This window comes from Peromyscus leucopus, chromosome 4 (assembly GCF_004664715.2).
Source record: "Peromyscus leucopus breed LL Stock chromosome 4, UCI_PerLeu_2.1, whole genome shotgun sequence".
NCBI classification, from domain to species: domain Eukaryota; kingdom Metazoa; phylum Chordata; class Mammalia; order Rodentia; family Cricetidae; genus Peromyscus; species Peromyscus leucopus.
This window is the reverse complement of record NC_051066.1, coordinates 61604720-61627638: the sequence shown is the minus strand read 5'-3', so window position 1 is coordinate 61627638 and position 22919 is coordinate 61604720. Positions and strand designations below refer to the sequence as shown.

The 22919-nt window shown below is 40.6% G+C and overlaps 1 protein-coding gene across 1 annotated transcript; it reads left to right on the top strand.

Moving 5' to 3' along the window:
- Positions 1-746: 746 nt before the first annotated feature.
- On the top strand, positions 747-1676 carry LOC114710150 (putative olfactory receptor 5AK3). The gene has a single exon (XM_028894240.1). The coding sequence runs from the start codon at positions 747-749 to the stop codon at positions 1674-1676; it is 930 nt and encodes a 309-aa protein (XP_028750073.1).
- Positions 1677-22919: the final 21243 nt, after the last annotated feature.

The following is a 22919-nucleotide window of genomic DNA, read 5'->3' as shown; positions in this document are numbered from 1 at the left end:
ACACACACACAAGCAAAAACAATCTAAAATGTTTTTAATCTAAAAGAAAATGTAAGCCAAGAATGGCAGCATGACTCTACAATCTTAACACTAGGGAGGTCAGAGAGTTAGGCTGGTCCTGGGAGCTTACTGGTGCTCCTAGTCTACATAAACTGGCAAGATCTAAATTCTGTGAGAAACTATCTCAAATAATAAGGTGAACAGCAATGAAACAAGACACCAGATGTCAATATCTGGCCTCCACACATGCCCACAGAAGTGAACATACTTGCACCATATATATCACTTACACTTTACTAGGTAAATAATTAAGTGAGGTATTCGTTATATCTTTGTTAGTTGGTGTATTTATGGCATGCTTGCTTGTCCCTGAGAACACAGATACTGCAGAGGACAATTCCCCAAACCCGATATGGAATTGTCTAAGTTAGGGTGCTGCATTTTCGCCATTTTGATTTGTTTTGTTTGCCTTGTTTTGTTTTGAAGACAGGGTCTCATGTGCCCCAGCTGGTTCTGGATTTTCCTGCCTCTACTTCCCTAGTGTTGGGATTATAGATGTAAGCCGCTGTGCCTAGCCCCTCATGTTAACCTTTAAAATCAACATGAGTTGTGTGACAGAACATGTTCTTAGTCTTATTTTGAAACCAAATGTGGTGGAATACATTCAAGGATAATGCCCTCAGCTTTCTCTACTCTTCTTTCTTTCCAGCCCTTCAGCTGATTTTTAATTTTTTATTTTACTAACCATGGAACAAAATAATGACACCAAAGTGACTGAATTCATTCTTCTGGGATTTGCTGGGCAACACAAGTCTTGGCACATCCTATTCATAGTATTTCTAATGATCTATGTTGCCACACTCATTGGTAACATTGGAATGATACTGCTCGTCAAGATTGATTCTTCCCTTCACACTCCCATGTACTTTTTCCTCCAACACCTAGCCTTTGTTGATCTCTGCTACACGTCAGCGATCACTCCCAAGATGCTGAAAAACTTTACAGAGACAAAAGCCTCCATCTCCTTCACAGGGTGCATGTTACAATTGCTAGCCTACGGTACTTTTGCCACCATCGACTGTTTCATCCTGGCTGCTATGGCTGTGGACCGCTATGTGGCCATCTGTAACCCATTGCGCTATCCCATCGTCATGTCCCAGAGACTCTGCATTCTGCTGCTGGTTAGTTCGTACACCATGGGCTTCCTAAATGCTTCTGTAAACACGGGTTTCACATTTTCTCTGAATTTTTGCAAATCCAATGCCATCAATCATTTTTTCTGCGATGAACCTCCCATTCTTGCCCTGTCGTGCTCCAGGATTGATTTCAGTATCATGCTACTGACGGTCTTTGTGGGGTTCAACCTGATGAGCACTGTGTTGGTTGTCATCTTTTCCTACATATATATCTTGGCTGCCATCCTAAGGATGTCTTCTGCTGCGGGAAGGAAAAAGGCCTTCTCCACATGTGCCTCCCACCTGACAGCAGTTACCATTTTCTATGGGACTCTCTCCTATATGTATCTACACCCACATACCAGTGAATCCCAAGAGCAAGAAAAGGTAGCTTCTGTATTTTATGGCATAATTATTCCCATGTTAAACCCCTTAATCTATAGCCTGAGAAACCAAGATGTGATAGAAGCCTTTAAAAAGATAGGAAAGAAATGCTTATAATTTGAGCATCCATTTATAACTCCACATTGTTTATCAAGCAAGTCACCAGTTTCCTGTTATTTCTCAACCTCAAATACTATATAGCACATGCTGAGTTGCAGCACACGACTTGAAGGCATTATGTCATTATGTCAATTGTATTTGATGAGTATAGCAAAACAACTCAAATAGTTAAATAAAGGAACTTCCATTCATGATGTTCAAAAAGAAATGTTCAGTGTTGCTTTTGTGATTCTTGAAAAGATTTGTTTAATTTTAATCATGGGTATATATGCGAGAGAGTGTATGCCACACGTATGCTGGTGCCTGCAGAAGCCAGAGAAGAGCATCAGATTCCCTGGATCTGATGTTACAGGCAGTTGTGAGCCTCCCAATGTGGGTGCCAGAAACTGAACTTGGGTCTGCTACAGATTCCATGCTGAACTGCTGAGTCATCTCCCCAGCCTCACTTTTGTGCATTTTGATTCATTTTCTTTTTCAAACATCTGACATCAAAAAATAAAGTTAAAGTAAGTCTATAAGAAGTGCTTAATCAATTTTGCCTGAATACTTCTATTATGTAGACTATAGTGACCAAACGGGAGGGGGATATGTGATATTCTCTTGAGGATATTGTTACTCTTCATATTTACCTATAACTACTCTGTTTGCTATTGTAAAGTAAAATTTGAAAGGTCAATCTTTGGTAAATATGTATGGGGAAAGAGGGGAAGAAAGAATAAGAATAGGTCCTCACAGATATTGGGATACTAGAAGAACATATTTCTCTTTTCCCAACAGCTCCTGTAAGGGATGAGGAAACTGACATCAGAGTCAGGGAGGTGTACATCAGTTTCATCCCTGATGAATGCAGCTTGAGTTTCCAGCTAGCTACCCACACATACCCTGAAAGGACTACAGCTTAAGAAAACAAAACTAAATACAGATTTGATACTACATAGCAGAAGTATTTACCCAAATTGGTGCTTTATATCCCTTAACACTCTGTCCCAAAAATGACAACATATGTGGAAGACCAGGCTTAAATCTGGAAGTAAAATTTGTACTGGTATTCTTGCCATTTGGAAAAACAAGCATAGTATGATTTACAGAATAGTTATCAATCATAAGGCCATCCAGCAACTAAACAAACAACTAAACTAAACCATCCAGTAACTGAAAACATGTGTTCCAACTCCTTTCTGGGTCTCAGTAGTGAGTAAAACCACAAGGAGGAGCAAGAGGAGTGTAGGGTGCAGCTTGCTACATTTCCCAATGTTTGCAGAAGGTTCAGACTCACAGACTCAGGCAGGAATGTGGAATAGTCACCCAGTCATAATCCAAACACTAACAAGAGAAATCAGCTGGTACCAGCCCATGAGGCAAGGTGCATTCCAGGAAAACAATCCCCAAATTAGGACACTCTAGGGTTACATAACATTGCTTGTGACATGTTTACCTATATCTATTGAGATAAGCCTTGTCTCTTCTCTGACATACAAATAAATCTTCTCTAAATGGAAAAAGACAAAACTGCATTAACCACAACATCTCTGGGGAGGGAGACAACATCAACTTCTACTACTCTGCTATACACCCTCAACATAAGTGTTCTTCTTTTTGTAGTACTGGAGATTGAGCCGAGGGCCAAGCACATTGAGAAAAAAAATCTACCATTGAACTAAACCACCAACTATGTTATTTTGGGATTGTAATATTAGTTATGTGCTTTAAATGTAAGTTCTTTTTCAGATATAAACATAAACTAATATTACACATAATATACATACAGTATATGCATAATTTGGAATATTTTCTCCCATATGAGTATGTATTTTTCTTTTATTAATGAGATTTCTTCTATATTTTCTATCAGTTCCAAAATAAAATATACATTTGTATTTAACATATATTTAATTTACAGTAGGACCTGTAAATTAGTGTCAGTGTGTAGTATGGGTAAGTATCCAGATTCACTGCTTCTTTTTTTTTTAAGATTTATACTACTGTTATGCATATGTGTGTGAGAGTATATGCCACATGTGTGTAGGTGTCTATGGATGCCAAAAGATGTTTGGATTCTTTGGGGCTGTAGTTATAAGCAATTGTGGCCACCCAAACTCAGGTCCTCTGGAAAAGCAGCAAGCGCTTTTAACTGTTGAGCCATATCCCCTGCCCCTGACTGTTTTCTTTGTTGCTATCCAGTCTAACAGCAGGGTTTTTTTTAAAGACAGTCACTTCATCATTGAATATTCTTGGACCTTAGTTAAAAATTCAATTTATTATATTTGTTGGCATATTTTCCTATTGGTAAGTATGACTGTCCTGATTTATTGAGAGGCAATTTTATTTACTACTGCATTACTATTAGTTAGCCTTAAAACTATGTTTTGCTGTTCTTTCAACTTTGGTCTTTACAGGGAATGAAAATGTCTAGACTTGATTATAAAAATCATTTGGCCTCCAGCTGGAGAGGTAGCTCAGAAGTTAGAAGCACAGGCTGTTCTTCCAGAGGTCCTGAGTTTAATTCCCAGCAACCACATGGTAACTCACAACCATCTGTAATGAGAAATTGTTTCGCCTCAATAGATGAATGAGTCAGGAAAATGTAATACATTTACATAGAATATTATCCAGCTGTTTTGTTTTGTTTTGTTTTTAATGAACTTCACAGGTAAATGGATGAAGCTAGAAAAGAAATCATTCTTAGTGAGGTAACTGAGACCAAAAGAGATAAATATGCATGCATTCTCTTAAACATGGATGTTAAGCTTTTAAGCCTTCCATAGGCATGCTACTGTCATGTAACCACTGAGGTTAGGTATAGAGAAAGGAATGAGGCAGGAGGTGAGGCTCTCCCAAGGAAGGGGAAATAGAATGTATAGTATAGGATAGAACTGATAGAATACAGGAGAGAGACTGGAACAGGACGATTAAATAAGAGGAGGAGGAAAGACGGGAGGGAGGATGGCAGCTCACGGACGGACAGCTAACACATGAAGGTCATTGAGCAGTCATACAGAAACCGACTATAATAGAAGGGTGTGTGTGTGTGCGCGCGCGCGCGCACGCGCGTGCATTTTGTGTGTTCTGTCTCTTGTTTCTTTTTATTTGTTTGTATATTTCTTTATTGGGTTTTATTCATATTTGTCCTTTTTATTTGCCTGTTTATTTCCTTAAAAGAATGAGAAGAAGGCATGTGGTTGGAAGGGTGGGAAAAGAGAGGGGATCTGGGAGGAGATAAGGGAGAAGAAACCATGATCACAATATATTGGGTTAGAAAGTTTTATTTCCAATAAAAATAAATTTTAAAAGCACAAAGATGGGTGGGTGGATGATTATGGGAGGAGTGAAAGTAAATGAGATCAAAATGCAATTCTCAAGGAATTAGTAAAACTATTTTTGAAAAGAAAATGATTCCAATGTTCAAAGAAAAGATGCTGTCTAATGTGTTTATAAAAACAACCATTTGCAAATTCTATTCTATTTCCCCTTTCCAGGGAGAACCATGTGTCCCTTCTTGAACCCTCCTTGTTACTTAGCGTCTCTGGGTCTGTGGATTGTGACATGATTATCCTTTACAGCTAATGTCCACTTATGAGTACAGACCATGTTTGTCTTTCTGGGTCTGGGTTACCTCACTCAAGATGATTTTTTTTCTACTTCCATCTATTTTCCTGCAAATTTCATGATGCCATTGTTTTTAACAGCTGAGTAATACTGCAATGTGTAAATGTACCACATTTTCTTTATCCATTATTTGGTTGAGGGACATCTAGATTGTTTCCAGTTTCTGGTTATTATGAATAAAGCTGGTAAAAACATAATTCAGCAAGTGTCCTTGTGGTATGATTGAGTGTCCTTTGGATATATGCCCAGGAGTGACATAGCTGGATATTGAGGTAGATTGATTCCCAATTTTCTGGGAAACTGCCATATTGATTTCCAAAGTGGCTGTACAAGTTTGCACTCCCAGCCAGCAATGAAAGGGTGTTCCCCTTGCTCCACATCCTCACCAGCATGAGCTGTCACTTGTATTTTTGATCATAGCCATTGTGACAGGTATAAGGTAGAATCTCAAAGTAGTTTTGATTTACATTTCCCTGATGGCTAAGGATGTTGAACATTTCCTTAAATGTTTCTTAGCGATTTGAGATTCCTCTATTGATAATTCTCTGTTTATATATATTACATATATACATTATTTATGTAAAAATTATATATATCCCACTTTTTAATTGGATTATTTGGTTTGTTGATGTCTAATTTCTTGAATTCTTTGTATATTTTAGATAATAGCCCCGTGTCAGATGTGGAATTAGTGAAAATATTTTCCCATTCTTTAGGCTGCCGTTTTGTTCTATTGACTATGTCTTTTGCCTTACAGAGGAAAATTTTGCAAATAGACTTGGGGCAGGAAGAGTTAATCACAAGAAGGATCAGGTAGAGAGTGGGAGAGATGGAGGGAGAAAGTACTGGGAAAGACTACTGGAATGGGGGTGGGCATTTAGGAGTGATGTAGAAAACCAGTGCAGTGGAAATTCCCTGGAATCTACAACAGTGACCCTCACAAAGTCTCCTAGTAGTGAGGAATATGGAGCCTGAAATGGCCATCTTCTATAACCAGGCAAGGGTCCTAGCAGTGGGACTGGGACATCAACCCAGCCACAAAACCCTCAACTTACAGTCTGTCTTGCCTGCAAGATGTGCTGGGGTGGGGGGCAGGATGGGAGAGAACAAGGAAATCTGTGGCTATTATGTAGAACTGAATAGTATTGTAAAATAAAAAAATAAAATATAAAAAATAAATAAATAAATAAAGATGTGCTGGGGTAATGGTGGCACAGAACTTGTAGGAATGGCCAATCAATGATTGGTCCAACTTGAAGCCCAGTCCATGAGAGGGCATCCATACCTGACAGAACCTGGATGTCCAGGAACCAGCTGCAGAACAGCCCAAAGACCCAGGATAGAACCAAAGAAGACTGACAAAAAAAATTCAATGAAATGATTCCTAGAGATAATCTGCTATACTCATAGATCAGTGCCTTAGCCCAGTTGTCATCAGAGAGACATCACCCAGAAGATGCAGAGACCCACAGCCAAACACTAAGCACACCATGGGGACCCTCAAAGAAGAGGAGGAGGAAGAATTGTAGGAGTCAGAAGGATAGGGGACACCACAAGAATAAGGTCCACAGAATCAACTAGCAGGGTTCATAGGGACTCACAGAGACTGAAGAGACAAACATGGACCCTGTATGAATCTGAGCTAGGTCCTTTGCATAAACATTATGGTTGTGTAGCTTGGTGTTCTTGTGGGACCCCTAAAAGTGGGATTGGGGGTATCTTTGACTCCTTTGCCTGAATTTAGGACCCTTTTCCTCCTACTAAGTTGCCTCATCCAGCCTTGAGACTTGTGCTGAGTCTTATTGTAACTTGTTATCCCTGGGAAGCCTGTTCCTTTTTTCTTCCTTCCTTCCTTCCTTCCTTCCTTCCTTCCTTCCTTCCTTCCTCCCTCCCTCCCTCCCTCCCTCCCTCCCCCCCTCTCTCTCTCTCTCTCTCTCTCTCTCTCTCTTTCTTTCTTTCTTTCTTTCTTTTTTCTTTCTTTTTTTGAAGGGAAATGGAGGAGGAATGGATTTGGGGAAGATGAACTGGGAGCAGTGGAGGGAGGGGAACTGCTGTCAGGATGTAATATATGACAGGATAATAAAACATAAATAGATAATAACTGTGGAGAAAAGAAGTGGGTTGATTTTGAAAGTGCAGTTAACCCTCTATGTTGTTCCTTGAAATCCAACTGCACAGATTCAAATAACTATATATTTAAAATATCTTGGAAACAATTGCAACTGTACCAAACATCCACACTTTTTCCTTGTCATTTTCTTTTTTTTTTTTTTTATTTTTTTTAAGTAAATTTATTTTACAACATCATTTAGTTCAACATAATAGCCACAGATTCCCCTGTTCTCCTACTCTCGACCCCCTCCCCCTCCCCCCATCCCACCCCCCATTCCCACCTCCTCCAGAACAAGGTCTCCCCTGAGGACCGGGATCGACCTGGTAGACTCAGTCCAGCCAGGTCCAGTCCCCCCCTCCCAGACCGAGCCAAGTGTCCCTGCATATGTCCCAGGATTCAAACAGCCAACTCATGCAACAAGCCCAGGACCCGGCACCAACACACGGCTGCCTCCCAAACAGATCAAGCCAAATGACTGTCTCACCCGTTCAGGGGGCCTGATGCAGTTGGGGGCCCCTCAGCCTTTGGTTCATAGATCCTGTGCTTCCATTCGTTTGGCTATTTGTCCCTGTGCTTTATCCAACCCTGGCTTCAACAATTCTCGCTCATATAAACCCTCTTCTTTCTCACTAATTAGACTCCCAGTGCTCCACCAGGGGCCCAGCCATGGATGTCTGCATCCAGATTCCTCAGACCTTCCTTGGATGGGGTTTATGGCACAACTAACAGGGTGTCTGGCCATCCCATCACCAGGGTAGGTCAGTTCCTGCCGTCTCTCGTCCATTGCCAGCAGTCTTTTCTGGCGGTATCTTTGTGGATCTCCGTGGGCCTCCCTAGCTCTCTGCTTCCTCCCTTCTCATGTGGTCTTCATTTACCATGGTCTCCTATTCGTTGTTCTCCCTCTCTTTTCTTGATCCAGCTAGGATCTCCCACTCTCTTTCCCTCGACCGTCGCTCTTCATTGTTCCCACTCATGACCAGGCTGTTCATGTAGATCTCATCCATTTCTCCATGTCTTTTTTGGGGTCCCGTTTTCCAGGTAGCCTCACTGGTGATGTGAGTAGCAGTTCAGTCATCCTTGTTCCACATCTAGTATCTTCCTATGAGTGGGTACATACCATATTTGTCTTTCTGAGTCTGGGTCACCTCACTCAGGATGATTTTTTCTAGATCCATCCATTTGTCTGCAAACCGTATGACCCCCCCCCTTGTCATTTTTCTTAAAGCAATACATTATATAAGCTGTTTTCATTGCATCAACATTGTATGTAGTGTTATAAGTAATCTAAAGGTTAATTACAGTGTATAGATGGTAGGTTGAGAGCAAAATATTTCACCATTTTATTTAAAGATTGTGAGCATCTAGAACAGCATAATTTCTTATTACATTCTAAATCTTACCCTTATACCCACAGATAAGTGTAGCTATTACCCCTCATCAATGAAGCTTTTCTTCACAGCAATTGGAGACCATCGCAGAAAACCATAATTGTACACAATGCAGAGATCAACCCATCATGGGGAGCCCAGCCCCAAGGGATATATTTACAACACAGCTTCTGCATCTGTGACTCAGGGAATAACACAGGAGAGGAAAGCAGAAAGAATGTAAGAGCCAGAAAACCAAGAAACCTGCTGGAAAACACAGAAACAAGACCAGAGCAATAGCAATATCAATGGACATGTTAACCTAGAACGGAGAATTTCTATGGAGTCCCAGCCTTAGATAAAGAACTACAGGCAACTATCAACTGCTGGAAAAAGGAAAATTAGTCTCTCCCAGGGATGAACACCCTTATTGTTTGTCCAACACAGAGTGGTCGGCCTTGAAACCAACCATATGTACACAAACAACAAAAACAAACAAACAAAAACAAACCCAGAAGGTTCTATTTTTATATATTTATGCATGCACATATATATATCTATGCAACAAATATAACTTTAAAAAGAAACCATTAACCTGAGAAGGAACATGGGAGGGGTTTGAAGGAGGGTACCTCGGAGAGGCTGGAGGGAAGAAAGGAAGGGGGGAAGCAAGGTAATTCTATTTCAATTAAAAACATTTTTAAAATAAAATTAAAATAATTTTTTAAAAGAACATCATGATTTTTAATTACAAACGATCCTAGAAATAATCTCAGATGGATGTGGAAAGATAGAACTTTTTTTAAAAAAGTTGAAAAAAACAAAAAAAATACTATTTAAAGAATATTTCACTTACTAAGCAGAATACAATACTTGTGCATAAGTAATTTATATTCTGCTTAGTCATAAATACAAATACCTCAGTGACTTACAGTAGGACATATAGTGAGCCTGCTGTAATTATTGTGAATTAAAGCACTTTTGCTTCTTTAAAAAGTAACTGATGACTAAAGCTAGCCATTTCACACAATCCTTCCTATTCTTCAAAGCAGATGCTAGTTTTGTTATTTACTAAGTTTAGTGTGAGTCAACTTTACTCTGTGCCTAAAGGAAATGCCCTATAAACACTTTTTGGAGTCTCAGCTCATTTGCCCAAAGCAAAGTAAATTCCAGATGTGGAACTCCAATTCCCAGAACAGTCAGGTATTTCTACCCCCATGCCTGGTCATGCTACCCTTTGAGGGATGATACCTATGGCCTAAAAGAAAGCAAAATGCTATTTAGTGGTTAGTCATGAGTTTTCCTGGTAGGGAGGAGAAATATGAAGTACTACAAACTTGGCTTAAACACCTTGGCTTACAGGTGACTGTCTTCATGTTCTAGTGGAAATTTTTCCTCTTTATAAGAACATCAATCTTGTAGAATCAGCTTCCATCCCAATACCTTTACTCAGTTACATTCTGAGACACTGGAGGTTGAGGGTTAAGTCCTCAGCACTGGAATTTTTGTGAGAACACAACTCAACTCACTACAAATCTTGTAACTAGTTAGGAATGTCCAACCTGCATGCACATGCAGCCTCAGACAACCATGAATGGTCCAACATGAAATCAAGTTCTCGTTTCCCATAATTCAGTACAGTTACCATGCTTGTATCGCCCTGTACCCATTCTTTTTTATTAAGAAATTTTTTTAATTTTACACACCAATCAAAGATTCCCTCTTCCCTCCTCCCACCCCCGCCCCAGCTTTCCTCCCAACCCATCCCCCATTCCCTCCTACAAAAAGATAAGGCTTCCCATGGGGAGTCAGCAGAGCCTAGTACATTTAGTAGAGGCAACCTGAACTGGATTGTGCCAGTAATCAGATCAGTGAAAACCCTGTAATCATAGAGCCTTTCTCCAGTAACTGATGAAAGCAGATGCAGAGATCCACAGCCAAACACCAGGCTGAGCTCCAGGAGTCCAGTCGAAGAGAGAGAAAAGGGATTCTATGAGCAAGGGCATCAAGATCATGATAGGGAAAACCTACGGAGACAACAAAACCAAACTAGTGGGAGCTCATGAAATTTAGATTGACAGCTATGGAGCTTGCATGGGACTGGACTAGGCCCTATACCAAGTCTTATACTGGCAACACTAAGTACAATCAGAGGGCTTAATCAGAGTACATGAAGTGGGGAGAGAAAGGTGTTGGCATAAGTATAAAAGGAGTTTGAGGGAATGAAGTGGGAGATGGACTTGATCATAACACATTATATTCATGTTTGAAATTCTCAATTTTTTTAATCATGAGAATGTTTTATAACTTGATTGTGTGGTTTTTCAGGCTTGAAATCTGTAGATGGCAATATCATATCACACCATCAAAAGGCCGAAACTACCTGAACCCAGATAAAGTCTATTCTTTCTTCCTCTAGTGGCAGATGGATCTGTAGGCCATGATTTGGACCTGCAGAGGCATGTCAGTGTTATTGAAATTGCATAGAAGAGGCTGCTTCTGTGAGTGTTCTCTCAATAATGAGGCAGGACTGAAGAATTGGAAAGAACAGAATATTTCTAATCAATTCTGAGGGAATGACTTGTACATGACAAGAGACTGTTGTCACAGAAGCCTCAGTTTCAAGCTTAAACACAGCAACCAATTACACTGAATCTGAAGTATGAAATTCTCTAATAATGATAAATTAAACAACTAGTTCTGCCCATTTTGTAAGTAAAGACATCAAGCTGCAGAGATACTGGGACTAAGCTGGTAATGAGAGTCCCTGTCTATCTTTAACCCTAAGTGTGTTAGACTCCAAAGTGTATGGTCCTATCCATAGAACAGTGATGCAGGCCATTTTATCCCATGCCACAGGAGCCTGGGATTCTATGAATCCTCAGGACCATCCATCCTCTGACCTTCCTGAGTCACTGGAACCTTTTATGGCTACCCCTATTTAGCTTGTTCCTGAGAATAAAAGTCGGACTTCAGAAATAGGACTTATGACCATCCTTTTTTTCTAGGACTTCTTCCCTGATAATTCCAGAAAGTCCTTACAAGTCACCAACAGCAGTTGCAGCTGTCTTTCACGAACTCTGCAAGCTTCTTTTGCCCCTCTTCTGCCCCAGAGTGAAGTGCCTGGTGAAAGTAGGTCCTAACGAAACCCAGACGCTACTCTAACCCTGTCCTTTCATGTTTCCACCAGCCAGCGGTCCAGGGAACCACAAACCCGGAGACTACAGATTCTGGCTCTTTGCTTTCCCCACATGCTTTTTTTTTTTTTACCTGAACTCATGATCCCAGAGTAGGCACATTTCCCTATCCTCAAAGCAAGTTTGTTGGGAGTGCCCTTTGGCTGATAGAGCTGCCTGGACCAAATTCTTTCAGTCAAGAAGTCCAGCAGCCTTACCTCTCTACCATCACTGACCTCTATCATTCTATCCAGTCTTCAGTAAATTGAAATCAAGCAACTGAACAAGGATCCCTGCTTGGTGCTCCTTGAACTCACATTAGACTATCTCCTTTCCTTAACTCCTATATTGCAGATACATAATGCCCAAACAATGCAGAATGCTTTTACTTAAGTTATCTGATCCTGATAGCATTTCTTCGAGCCCTTGCCAGATGGTTAGCTACTTTTCCAGAAGAAGAAAATGGTCTAAAGTGTGATCAAATGGCTTTCTTTGGCTCCCTCAGGCAGAATTACACAATGAACATTCAGTTTGCTTGTTTGGATTTCTTTTTTTTTTCTACTATAACTCATCACATTTCTGAATCTGAATATTCTCGCTCAACTCTTGTGTCTATGATTAGACTGTAAGAATCTTACTTGAAGCTACCTATTTAGCTTTCAATATTTCATTTTTTTAACAAAGGTATTGAGGACAAATCTGTCCCAGGTTCTGGGCTGGGCAAGCCAGAGATGACCTCTTTCTGTAGAACACAGTCCTGTCCCATTGCCTCACCCAGCTTAGAACTTCAGTACAGATGTCAAAACCACTGGACCGAAGAAGACACTTAAAGGAAGGGAGTAAAAGTCCTTTCATAAGGAAAGTGAAAAGAAGTCAGAAGGAAGTGCCATCAGGAAGATTTTTGGGAGCTTGGAGGCACGACTCAGGGGTAACGGGAGCCATTCAAAGAGAGGACACCAAGCCTTCTGTTTGTTTTCAACTGAATGTATGATGATTAGCTCAGCTCATTAAGAGAACTTTCTCGTCTTCCCTTTTAATTTGTGAAAGTCCCCAGACTGAGCCAGACATAGTTGCTGCTGAGGTCATGTTTTATAGCAACTTTCTTCAGCCACAATGAAAGCCAGAGTCTGGCTGGTGTAGTCTAACAGTCTGCATGGCATAACAGCCCTGAATCAGTCTCTGGACTCCTTGTCAGTCATCTCTATCTCTCAGTCTCTAGAGTCCTCATAGTCTCTTGTGGAAGATGAGCACTACAGTAACTTATCACAAATAGTTCGTAAGAGAACTCTTTGAGGATATAATCAAATATACTATGAAACCCTTCACAGAGTCATTCTGGAGACCTTCCTTAAGATTTCCTTATTCTAGAAAAGCTTTTGCTTTTAGAGTAACACAAGGGCCTAGAGAGATGACTCAGCAATTTAGAACAGAGGCTGCTCTTCCCGTGGCAGCTGACATGGCAGCTGACAAACACCTGTAACTCCAGTTCCTCGTGGGTTCAATGCCTTCTTCTGGCCTCTGTAGCCACTGTGCACATGTGGTGCACAGACATGTGTAGAGGCAAACATCCATGCACATAAAATAAAAATAAAAAATCTTTGGAGTTATTAAAAAATTAGCTGTCTGGTTTGGACAATATGATTTTCTCTTTCAAACACCCACTGTTTAGTGGGAAATGTCTTTAATCAGCACATTAGGTTTTGTGGATGTTAGGTGAACATCTTATTTGTTTGGTTATCTGCTTGTTTCCTTGCTTGGTTGACTTATGTCTATCTGTTTGGTTGGTTGGTTGTTTCTGAAAGGAAGAACTAAGTTATCCAAATGTAAAGGTTATACTTTAAGGTATTTGTGGTAGGAATTCTAGTTACCCACCAGGACTGAATTTCCATTCCTCTTTTGGTAGCATGGTTATATATAGTCTGAGTGTATCCCCTAAGGCAGTGTTCCTCAAACCTTCCTAAAGCTGTGACCCTTTAATACAGTTCCTTATGTTGTGTTAACCCCCAACCATAAAATTATTTCATTGCTACTTTAAAACTAATTTTTCTACAATTATTAATTGTAATGTAAATATCTGATATGCAGGATATCTGATATGTGACCCCCCAATGGGCTTGAGACTCACAGGTTGAGAACCACTGTCCTAAGGGATTCAATTTGGAAGTTTGGTCCTCAATGTGTTAATAATATATATATTTTTAAATGGAAATGAATTTTTATGCAAAATATTCTGATCATGATTTACCTCTGCAGCTCCTCTCAGATCCTCTCCATCTCCCTAAACATCCAACTCTACGCCCTTTCTTTCTCTTTAGAAAACAAACAAGCCAAAAATAAAAAGGAAAGGGAAGAAAGAAAAAAGCACAAACAAAATCCTTAAAAGCACAAAATAGGAAACCATAATATACAAGCAAAAGGCCAGTAAGACAAAAAAAAAAAGTCAAAACAAAGCCATATAAGACAAATGTAGACAAATACTCTACAAAAATACCATTGAGTTAATTTTGTTTTGGCCATCTACTGCTGGATATTGAGAATACCCTTTTTTTTTATTTATCTATCTATCTTTCTTACATCCTGACCACAGTTTCCACTCCCTCTTCTTCTTCCAGCCTTTCCCTCCACCTCCCCTCTGCCACCTCCCAATCCACTCCTCCTTCATTTCTATTCAGGAATGGGCAGGCCTCCCATGGATGTCAACAAAACATGGTATATCAAGTTGCAGAAAGACGAAGTACCTCCCCTCATATTAAGGTTGGACAAGACAACCCAGTATGAGGTCTCAAGAGCCAGCAAAAGAGTCAGGGACAGCACCTGCTCCTATTGTGAGGAGTCCCACAAGAAGACCAAGCTATACAACTGTAACATATTTGCAGAAGGCATAGATCAAGCCTATGCAGGCTCCCTGGTGTGTGGTTTAGTCTCTGTGAACCCCTATGAGCCCTGATTAGTTGATTCTGTGGGTTTTCTTGTGGTGTCCTTGACCCGTCTGACTCCTACAAGCCTTCCTCACCATCTTGTGCAGGATTCCCTGAGGTCCACCTAATGTTTTGATGTGGGTCTCTGCATCTCTTTGCAGTGGTTGCTGGATGAAGCCTCTCTGATGACAATTGGACAGGGTACCAATCTATGAGTATAGCAGAATATAATTAGGCATCATTACATTGACTTTTTTTGCCAGTTGTGTTTGGTTCTATTCTAGGTCTCTGGGCTATCTATCCTCTGGGTCCGGGCCATGTCATGGGTGGGCTCACTCAGATGGCATGGGTCTCAGGCTAGACCAGTCATTGGTTGGCCACTCCCACAATCTCTGCACCACTCTTACCCCAGCACAGGCAGGACAGACTGTAGGTTGAAGGTTAGGTGGCTGGGTTATTGTCCCAATCCCTCCACTGGATGTCTTGCTTGGCCACAGAAGATGGCCAGTTCAGGTTACATATCCCCTATTACTAGAAGTATTAGCTGGGGATATGTATTACAATCCCTGTCGATTCCTGGGAGTTTCCCTTGGCACTAGTTTTCTACCTCACCTTGAAATGCTCCCCCTTTCCAGTTGTCCCTTTCAGTACTCTCCCCCTCTAACCCCTGACTTGATCCCTCATGTTCCCATTCCCACCTGCCCCCAGTCCCCTTAAGTGTGGTTAATACACACAGTGAGATTTCAATGGAGAAAACTAATTTGTCTTTTGGGAGTAGTTGTTAATTGGAAATAACTTCTTGATTAGGAATGGAAGCCTGTGTCAACTTCCACCTCTCGGTATCAGGACCCCATCTGGTTTGGACCTCTGCAGGCTCGGTGCATGCTGACACATTCTCTGTGAGTTCAGATGTGTATCAGCCCTGTTGTGTCTGGAAGACAATGTTTCCTTGGAGTCCTCCATCCTGCCCCCTGGCTCTTACAATCTCTCTGCCTCTTCTTCTGTATAGCTCTCAGAACACTGGGGAGAGGGAATAATGAAGACATCCCCATTTAGGGTAATATTATTAAGAAGTGGTGAAACCTTCCTAAGATGAGACTTAATACAAAGCAATCAGGTCAGTGAGGGTGCTGCCTCCCAACAAGATTAATACAGTAAGTTGGAAGAGTAAGAAGTCCTCTGGACTCTGCTTCCTTTCAATAGAATCAAGACAAGAATAATCAGAGAAAATCAAACTTGAAGAAGCCAAATGTTCAGACTTTAATAATTATGCAATATAATGGATAATGAATATATTGAAGATTATTTTGCACAAGTATTTGTAATTCATCTTTGATATTTAAGATCTGAGTTAGCTCTAAAGTCGTTTTCCTGAAATAAACATGGAGACCTTTAACTAAGCTGTTTTTCCAAAATGATACCTTCTCCAACATGTCTTAGAGAAAAACATAAAGAAACAGTGGAGAGAATGTCTTGGGAACCCTCAGTAGAACTCATTTTCACATTTCCCTAAATGTCTGGATTGACCTTCCAGTGACTTGCCTCTAAACATTCACTCTAATCACCCTCTGGAACTATATGAACACTGTTCCTCCTCTTTAAAAGTCTTTTCTTCCTATCCCAGCTCTGTTGTCTCCATTATCCCCTCTTTCTTTCAAATCCTGCTTCATGTGTTTTCTCTTGTAGGGCGTCTTTCCTAATCCATCTGCTTCCATGGCACCCTACATCCACTAGGGCAATAGTTAGAAGGTATCCAACTCAGGAAATCACTGTTCAAATCATGTATATTCACATAAAGGCTTAGATGCTGAGTTTTATTTTGGACCTTATTGAAAACCAGGCTGGTCAATGCTTACCCAAATGATAAAACACTCAGGCGATGCCCAACTTCAATATGAATGTTTCATTCCCTTTCTGTACCTGTTGTGGGAAACCAAGGAGATGGTTTCTAGCAGATTGTGCCTCCTGGTAGTGTACATACCATATGTACTCTCTTCTCCTTGATCTTTTGAACATGAACAAAGCTTAACAGCTCTCCCTCTACTCTCTCCCTTTTCTGTCTCTCACTATCTTTCTGATGGGAGTCATGCCCTGTTATAAATATCCCCACATGACAAGGAACTAATGCTTACAACCAGCAATCTTCAAAGAACAATGTGAGTGAGCTTTGTTGGCATCACAGCACTAGCTAAAACCTACATCATATCCTACAAGACACCTTGAGCTAGAATCACTCAGCTAAGCTGCATCATAATTCTTGCTTGTTCTTGCTTTTATTTCACTGTTTTGTTTTTTCAGTGCTAGAGACTGAACAAAGGGCCACACATTTATTAGAAAGGTATTCTATCACTGAGCCTTATTCCCTGCCTCATAGCTGAATTCTTACCCCACAAAGAGATACAAATTGCTCCTTATTTTAAGCTCTAAGTACTGAATAATTTATTTCACAGCAGTATATGACTAATATAGAAACAAATCAAAAATGTCTTCCAAGTTGCTATTTTTGGACAATTATGTCCCTATTTCCCCAATAAATGTCCCTCGGGCCATTATAGACCACTTTGGGGCATGTTATTCTTCAACAGCCTAGTATTTTTAGCCAATACGTTGGTGTATAGAATTAAGTTTAGAACTTGATGATTCCAAAGAATCGTGGGTTTCTTTTTTAAGAAATTGTAAGAGCCAAGGAATGAGGGAGTTTGCTGTGAGATTGTGTCTCCTAGTAATGTCAGAAGCTAAACCCATGAAATCTCACCAACATGACTGCCCAAACATGAGCTGAACAAGGACAACACCAACAGACATGCCAAAGTGGGTGCAGAAAAGTCCATAAGGCCTCAGCCCTAACCAAAGAGCTATAGTCGTTTTCCCCAGGGAAGAGCATGCCAATTGGTTGTCCAGGGGCAAATGGTCAGCTTTGAAAACACACATACAAGTACCATTATAATGACTGTGTAGACGAAATTCTATACAATCTTAGTAAATAAGAAACACAGAGCCAAATACAGAGGAAATAGCCAAAGAAATCAGAGGAATAGCCACGACTAGCTTTAGCTTACCACCAGCAGTAGCTTCCCCAAAGAGACAGAGACCTCTTCCTGCCTAACCTGCGCTTTTATTGCTTTCCTGTTCTGCCTTCTCATTGGCTCTAAGCCCAGCCACATGACTTCCTCGTCACTGCCTGTCTATACAGACTTCCAGGTCTCTGTGGTTGTACTGGGATTTAAAGCTTGTATCACCACGCTTGGCTGTGTCCTTGACCACACTGAGACTCTGCCTGCCATGTGCAGATTAGGGGCATGTGCTACCACTGCCTGGCTCTGCTTATGGCTCACTTTGACCTCTGATCTCCAGGCAACTTTATTTATTAACATACAAATAAAATCACATTTTAGCACAAATAAAACATCATCATAGGACTGCACTAGTTATATTTTGAAATATATATGTACATATATGCATAGAATAGCAATTAATATAAAAAGAGGCCATGAATTTGAAGGAGAGTGTGGAGAGTGTATGAGGGGAGGTTGAAGGAAGGAAAGAGAAGGGAGAAATGTAACTATATTATAATCTCAAAAATAAAAAAGAATAAAAGAAATTACACAGAAATTCGTATTTCAAACAAGGTCTTCCTATTAAAATATACTCCTTAATTTGTGGTAATCACTTATATTTAGTGTTCACATGATTGTATTCCCTGAGCATAACTTCAGATAAAAGTATTTCATATTAATAGGATTATACAATGAGAAGAATAAAATCTATTCAATCCTATTCAAATACCATGAAAGAGTTGGGGAATAAAGGTTGTTATAAAGCCAGGAAATTCCCAATAGAATAATTTGTAGGCATTAGATGAAATTTTTAGCATCCTTTTCACCTATGCATTGTGTTCTCCCACAAGTCCCAGCATGACCATTACCAGTGAGTGGCTTTAGTTGCTGGAAAGCAGGGGGCCCAGCCCTGTAGGAATGATCCCTCTGGTGACTTTTAACTCTTAAAGGTCACAGCTGCAGCTGGAAGAAGTCATGCTTTGTCACTAGCAGTGATGCTATCAATATTTCATCAAAGTCCTGCAAGGTTTCCCTCTGTGTCTGAATTCCTGCTTGGTTTGGTTTGACATTGTGTCAGGTCACTTCAGCACTCAAATTCTTATAATTAACCAATGAATTATCTTGATAAATCAACACCAAAACCATGTTCTATACATCTATCTGCTGGGTGCAGTGGGACTAGGGAGAAGGGAAAGATACAAAGAGGAGGAACACACAGAAACATTCCTTCAAATTCAGAATCTCTACAATCTCCAGAAGGGATTCAGAAGTGGTTAGCTTAGGCACATACAACACCCTCCCTGCCCCCCAAAAAAGAGATGTGTTAAAAACAGTATTACTTACTTTTCCACTTGTTGGACAAAATACCTGACAATTTAAGGAAATAAGGGCTCATTTTGACCCATAGTTTAAAGGACTGTCCATCAAGGTGAAAAGGCCATGATGTAAGAAAACTGTCTCATTGCACCCACAGTTAGGAAGCAAAGACAAATGAATACTAGTCTTCAACTCACTTTCTCCTCTTTATCCAGCCAGGGTACCAGTACATGAAATAGTGCCACACACATTTAAGGTGATTCTTCCACCTCAATTAAGCTAATCTACAAACTTCCTCATGGACATACCCAGTGGTTTGTCTCCTAGGTTCCACCAAGGTAATAACATTAGCCATCACAGAAACCTAACTCCTACTGTACCTGAAGCTTATCAGTTAGCTAGACTGGCTTTCCACCTACCCTCTAGGGTCCTCTTGTCTCCACCTCCTGAGGTTTTGATTGCAGGGCATATGCTGACACACCCAGCCTTTTCCAAGATCTGGGGATCCAAACTCATGTCCTCATGCAAGCATTTTACTCACTGAGCCATTTCTCAAACACAAAAAGATTTTTCCCAATCTTGATTGTATAGGATTGTGTTGTCAATGCATCTCTTAACTAGAGTGGCAGCATCCTCATCAGCTAATCTGGTTCAAACATCCCATCCTAAGAAGGACAGTCTTCTACACAATGCACTTGCCATGGGGCTACAAGAGAAATTGTTCTTGAACAGAAATCTGTATTCTCCCTCTAGCAAAAATTGGTTAAGAGAATGGAAGAATGACTAAGTAGAAAACAAAGGCCAGTTAAGTCAATGAAACTACTCTGAGCAATACTGTAATCATAGGCATATGTCATAATAAGTATTTCCAAAGCCATGAAACATACAAACTCTAAGAGTGAGTCCTAATGTAAACTGTGGGTGTTGAATGAAAATATCAATGTAGGCGCATCATTTCTAACAAATATTTCAGTCTGATGAGAGATGTTAATAAAGGAATAGCTATGCTTGAGCATGAAGAACATGGGAAATTGCTGTATCTATGTGTCTGAGCCTAAAAACTGATGTTAAAAAAACAAATTCTGTGGGCCTCTCTAGCACTTTGCTTCTTCCTATTCTCATGTGGTCTTCATTTACCAGCGTCTCCTATTCCTTGTTCTCCATGCATGAGTTGGCTGTTTGATACCTGGGGCTTATGCAGGGATGCTTGGCTCAGCCTGGGAGAAGGGGACTGGACCTGCCTGGACTGAGTCTACCAGGTTGATCTCAATCCTCGGGGGAGTCCTTGCCCTGGAGGAGATGGGAATGGGGGGGAAGCTGGGGGGAAGAAGAGGAGTGTGGGAAGGGGAGAACAAGGGAATCCATGGCTGATATGTAGAATTAAATTATATTGTAAAATAAAATAAAATAAATTCTATTTAAAAATAAAATAATAATAATAAGCATCCATTATAGTGAAGGAGAGTAACACAAGATCATACATCGGGTCCTTTTACATTATACAGTCAGATCATATTTTCTATTTTATTCACTTGTAATATTAAATGAGTACCTATCCAATGTGAGAAATGAGAACATGGAGAGTCTCAACAATCTCAAAATCAGAACATAACATTTCCCAAGAACTTCCTTAACTACCACTTACATTCTACCAAACACTGAAAACCTCCCTGATGCTGTAATCTACATTCCATGTTAGGGTACTCATAGCATTTCTGGTGGAGTGTGTAGATAATCATTGAGAACTAGACTCTGGAAAAGCCATAAGCAATGACAAGACCACAGAGAGTGTACTAGATCATGGGAGAACATTCCTACCATCATATTGAAGCCAGAAGAACTACCTCCTTGCTATCATTTACCTATAAGTCCCCCCAAAATTTAAAGAATCTGATTACCAGGATCTCAGATTCAGATTGCTTTCCTTGCCCACCATGTGAAAGGAGCACAGAAATTACTATTAGTAAGACCTGGGTTCAAATCTTGCTGTACTACTACGTATTTATTAAATCCTTTTGCTAGGATAATGATGCCCACCAACCAAGCTCATGTGACTGAGACACCAGTACCCATGCCAATATCCAAGAGGTACCAACATCCAAGAGATACCAACATCCAAGAGGTAACAAAAGTAATTAATATACATTGAGCCTGCACTGTGCTCCATAAACAACTGAGGATCCAGAATCCTAAGCACAGTATACTGATTATTCAAAAAGTAAAGGGGACATTTAAGGCCCAAACACTGGAGATACTATCTTGGTCAGAATCACAATGCCACTGTTTACTAACTATACAAGTTATTTCAATTTTACAAGTTATATACACTTTAATATTGTTGTACATTATCCTCTTGTAGAATGACTGTGATAATTATAGGCCCCAGTCCATAGGCTTGTTATGAGAACTGAGTGAGTTCAGTAGAGGGAAAACACTTGGAACAGTGCCTGACACACAGTTGGCACGCAATAAATGTTTGCTATTATTTTTGCGCATTTGGCACTGACTTGTTGAGAATATGAACTCTAAAACATTTTAGGTACCAGACTCATGTAGATGTGTGTATGTCTTTTTCATAGAAAAGCTCAATGAACACAGACAAATAATTTTTCATTGCAAAATGATGAGACTGTAATTATAATGATAGGAGAATGAACAAATGCCATGAGAGCCCAGAAGAGGGAGCCTAACATTGTAGAAAGACTTCACAGGGAAGGAATACTTACATGATGCCTTCAGTTGACAAGCCATGGAAACAAGACTAAAAGGAAATCAGACAAAGGAATATAGCATTATACCAAAGTTAAAGTAAGTATATCCTAGGTTCCAACTAGAAAAAAATAAAATGATACAGCATTACAAACTTTCTTTGACATACACAGCTGCACACACAAAAAGAAAAACACCAAGACCTGCGTACTGACCAACTCAGCTGCCATCCAGGCCCAGATCCAGCACTTTGAGTCAGTCTATCACAACATCTGCTCCATCTATGAGCTGCTGGGGTGAGCGGAGGAGCCAGTCCCTCAGAACTAGATGTCATTACTAAATAAGGCCAGTTCTAGGCCCACCTGCAGGCCCCCAGCATGGAGCCACCGTGGCTGCAGCCTGAGCTGCTTGCCCTGCTGGGAGATAGAAAGCATGGGGCAGTGGTGCGGCCTGCAGCCTACAAGCACAAAGGTCGAGCCTGATGAGCCTCAGGGTGGCCAACGTAGGGAGTGGGGAGGTGCGCAGCAGCCTGAAGCTCTCACAGAACCTGCTCCCCGATGGCCTGCCTAACCACAAAAATCACCCCGATTCTGGGCAACAGCAGGATATCCAAGATGAGTCTCAGCAACGATCCAGTTACTTATGGTATGTCAGAAACCAGAAACATTGAACCAGACCAGTGACTTGTTGCAATGAATGAATATTTGTATGTAAAGCTGTTTGGACAATATATATATATTGTGTGACACACAGCAGTTTCCAATGACATTATAATGAACAAATATGAAATGGAGAGGTGGGAACGATGGAGAAGTGGAGCAGTGAGTGAGCAGTGGAGAGATGCTGAACTGGAGATTTGATGGTCGTGACAGTTGTGAGAGGACTGTGGCAGATGGGGGAACGTGCCATTGCCAAGAAGGGCTGACAGAGTGGTGTGCAGCAGCCTGGAGCTTGCGCTCCACAACACAGCTCCTGCAC

What these genes read in the sequence shown, in the direction of transcription:
- LOC114710150 (XM_028894240.1), top strand. Translation starts at nt 747, where the DNA reads ATGGAACAAAATAATGACACCAAAGTGACTGAATTCATTCTTCTGGGA.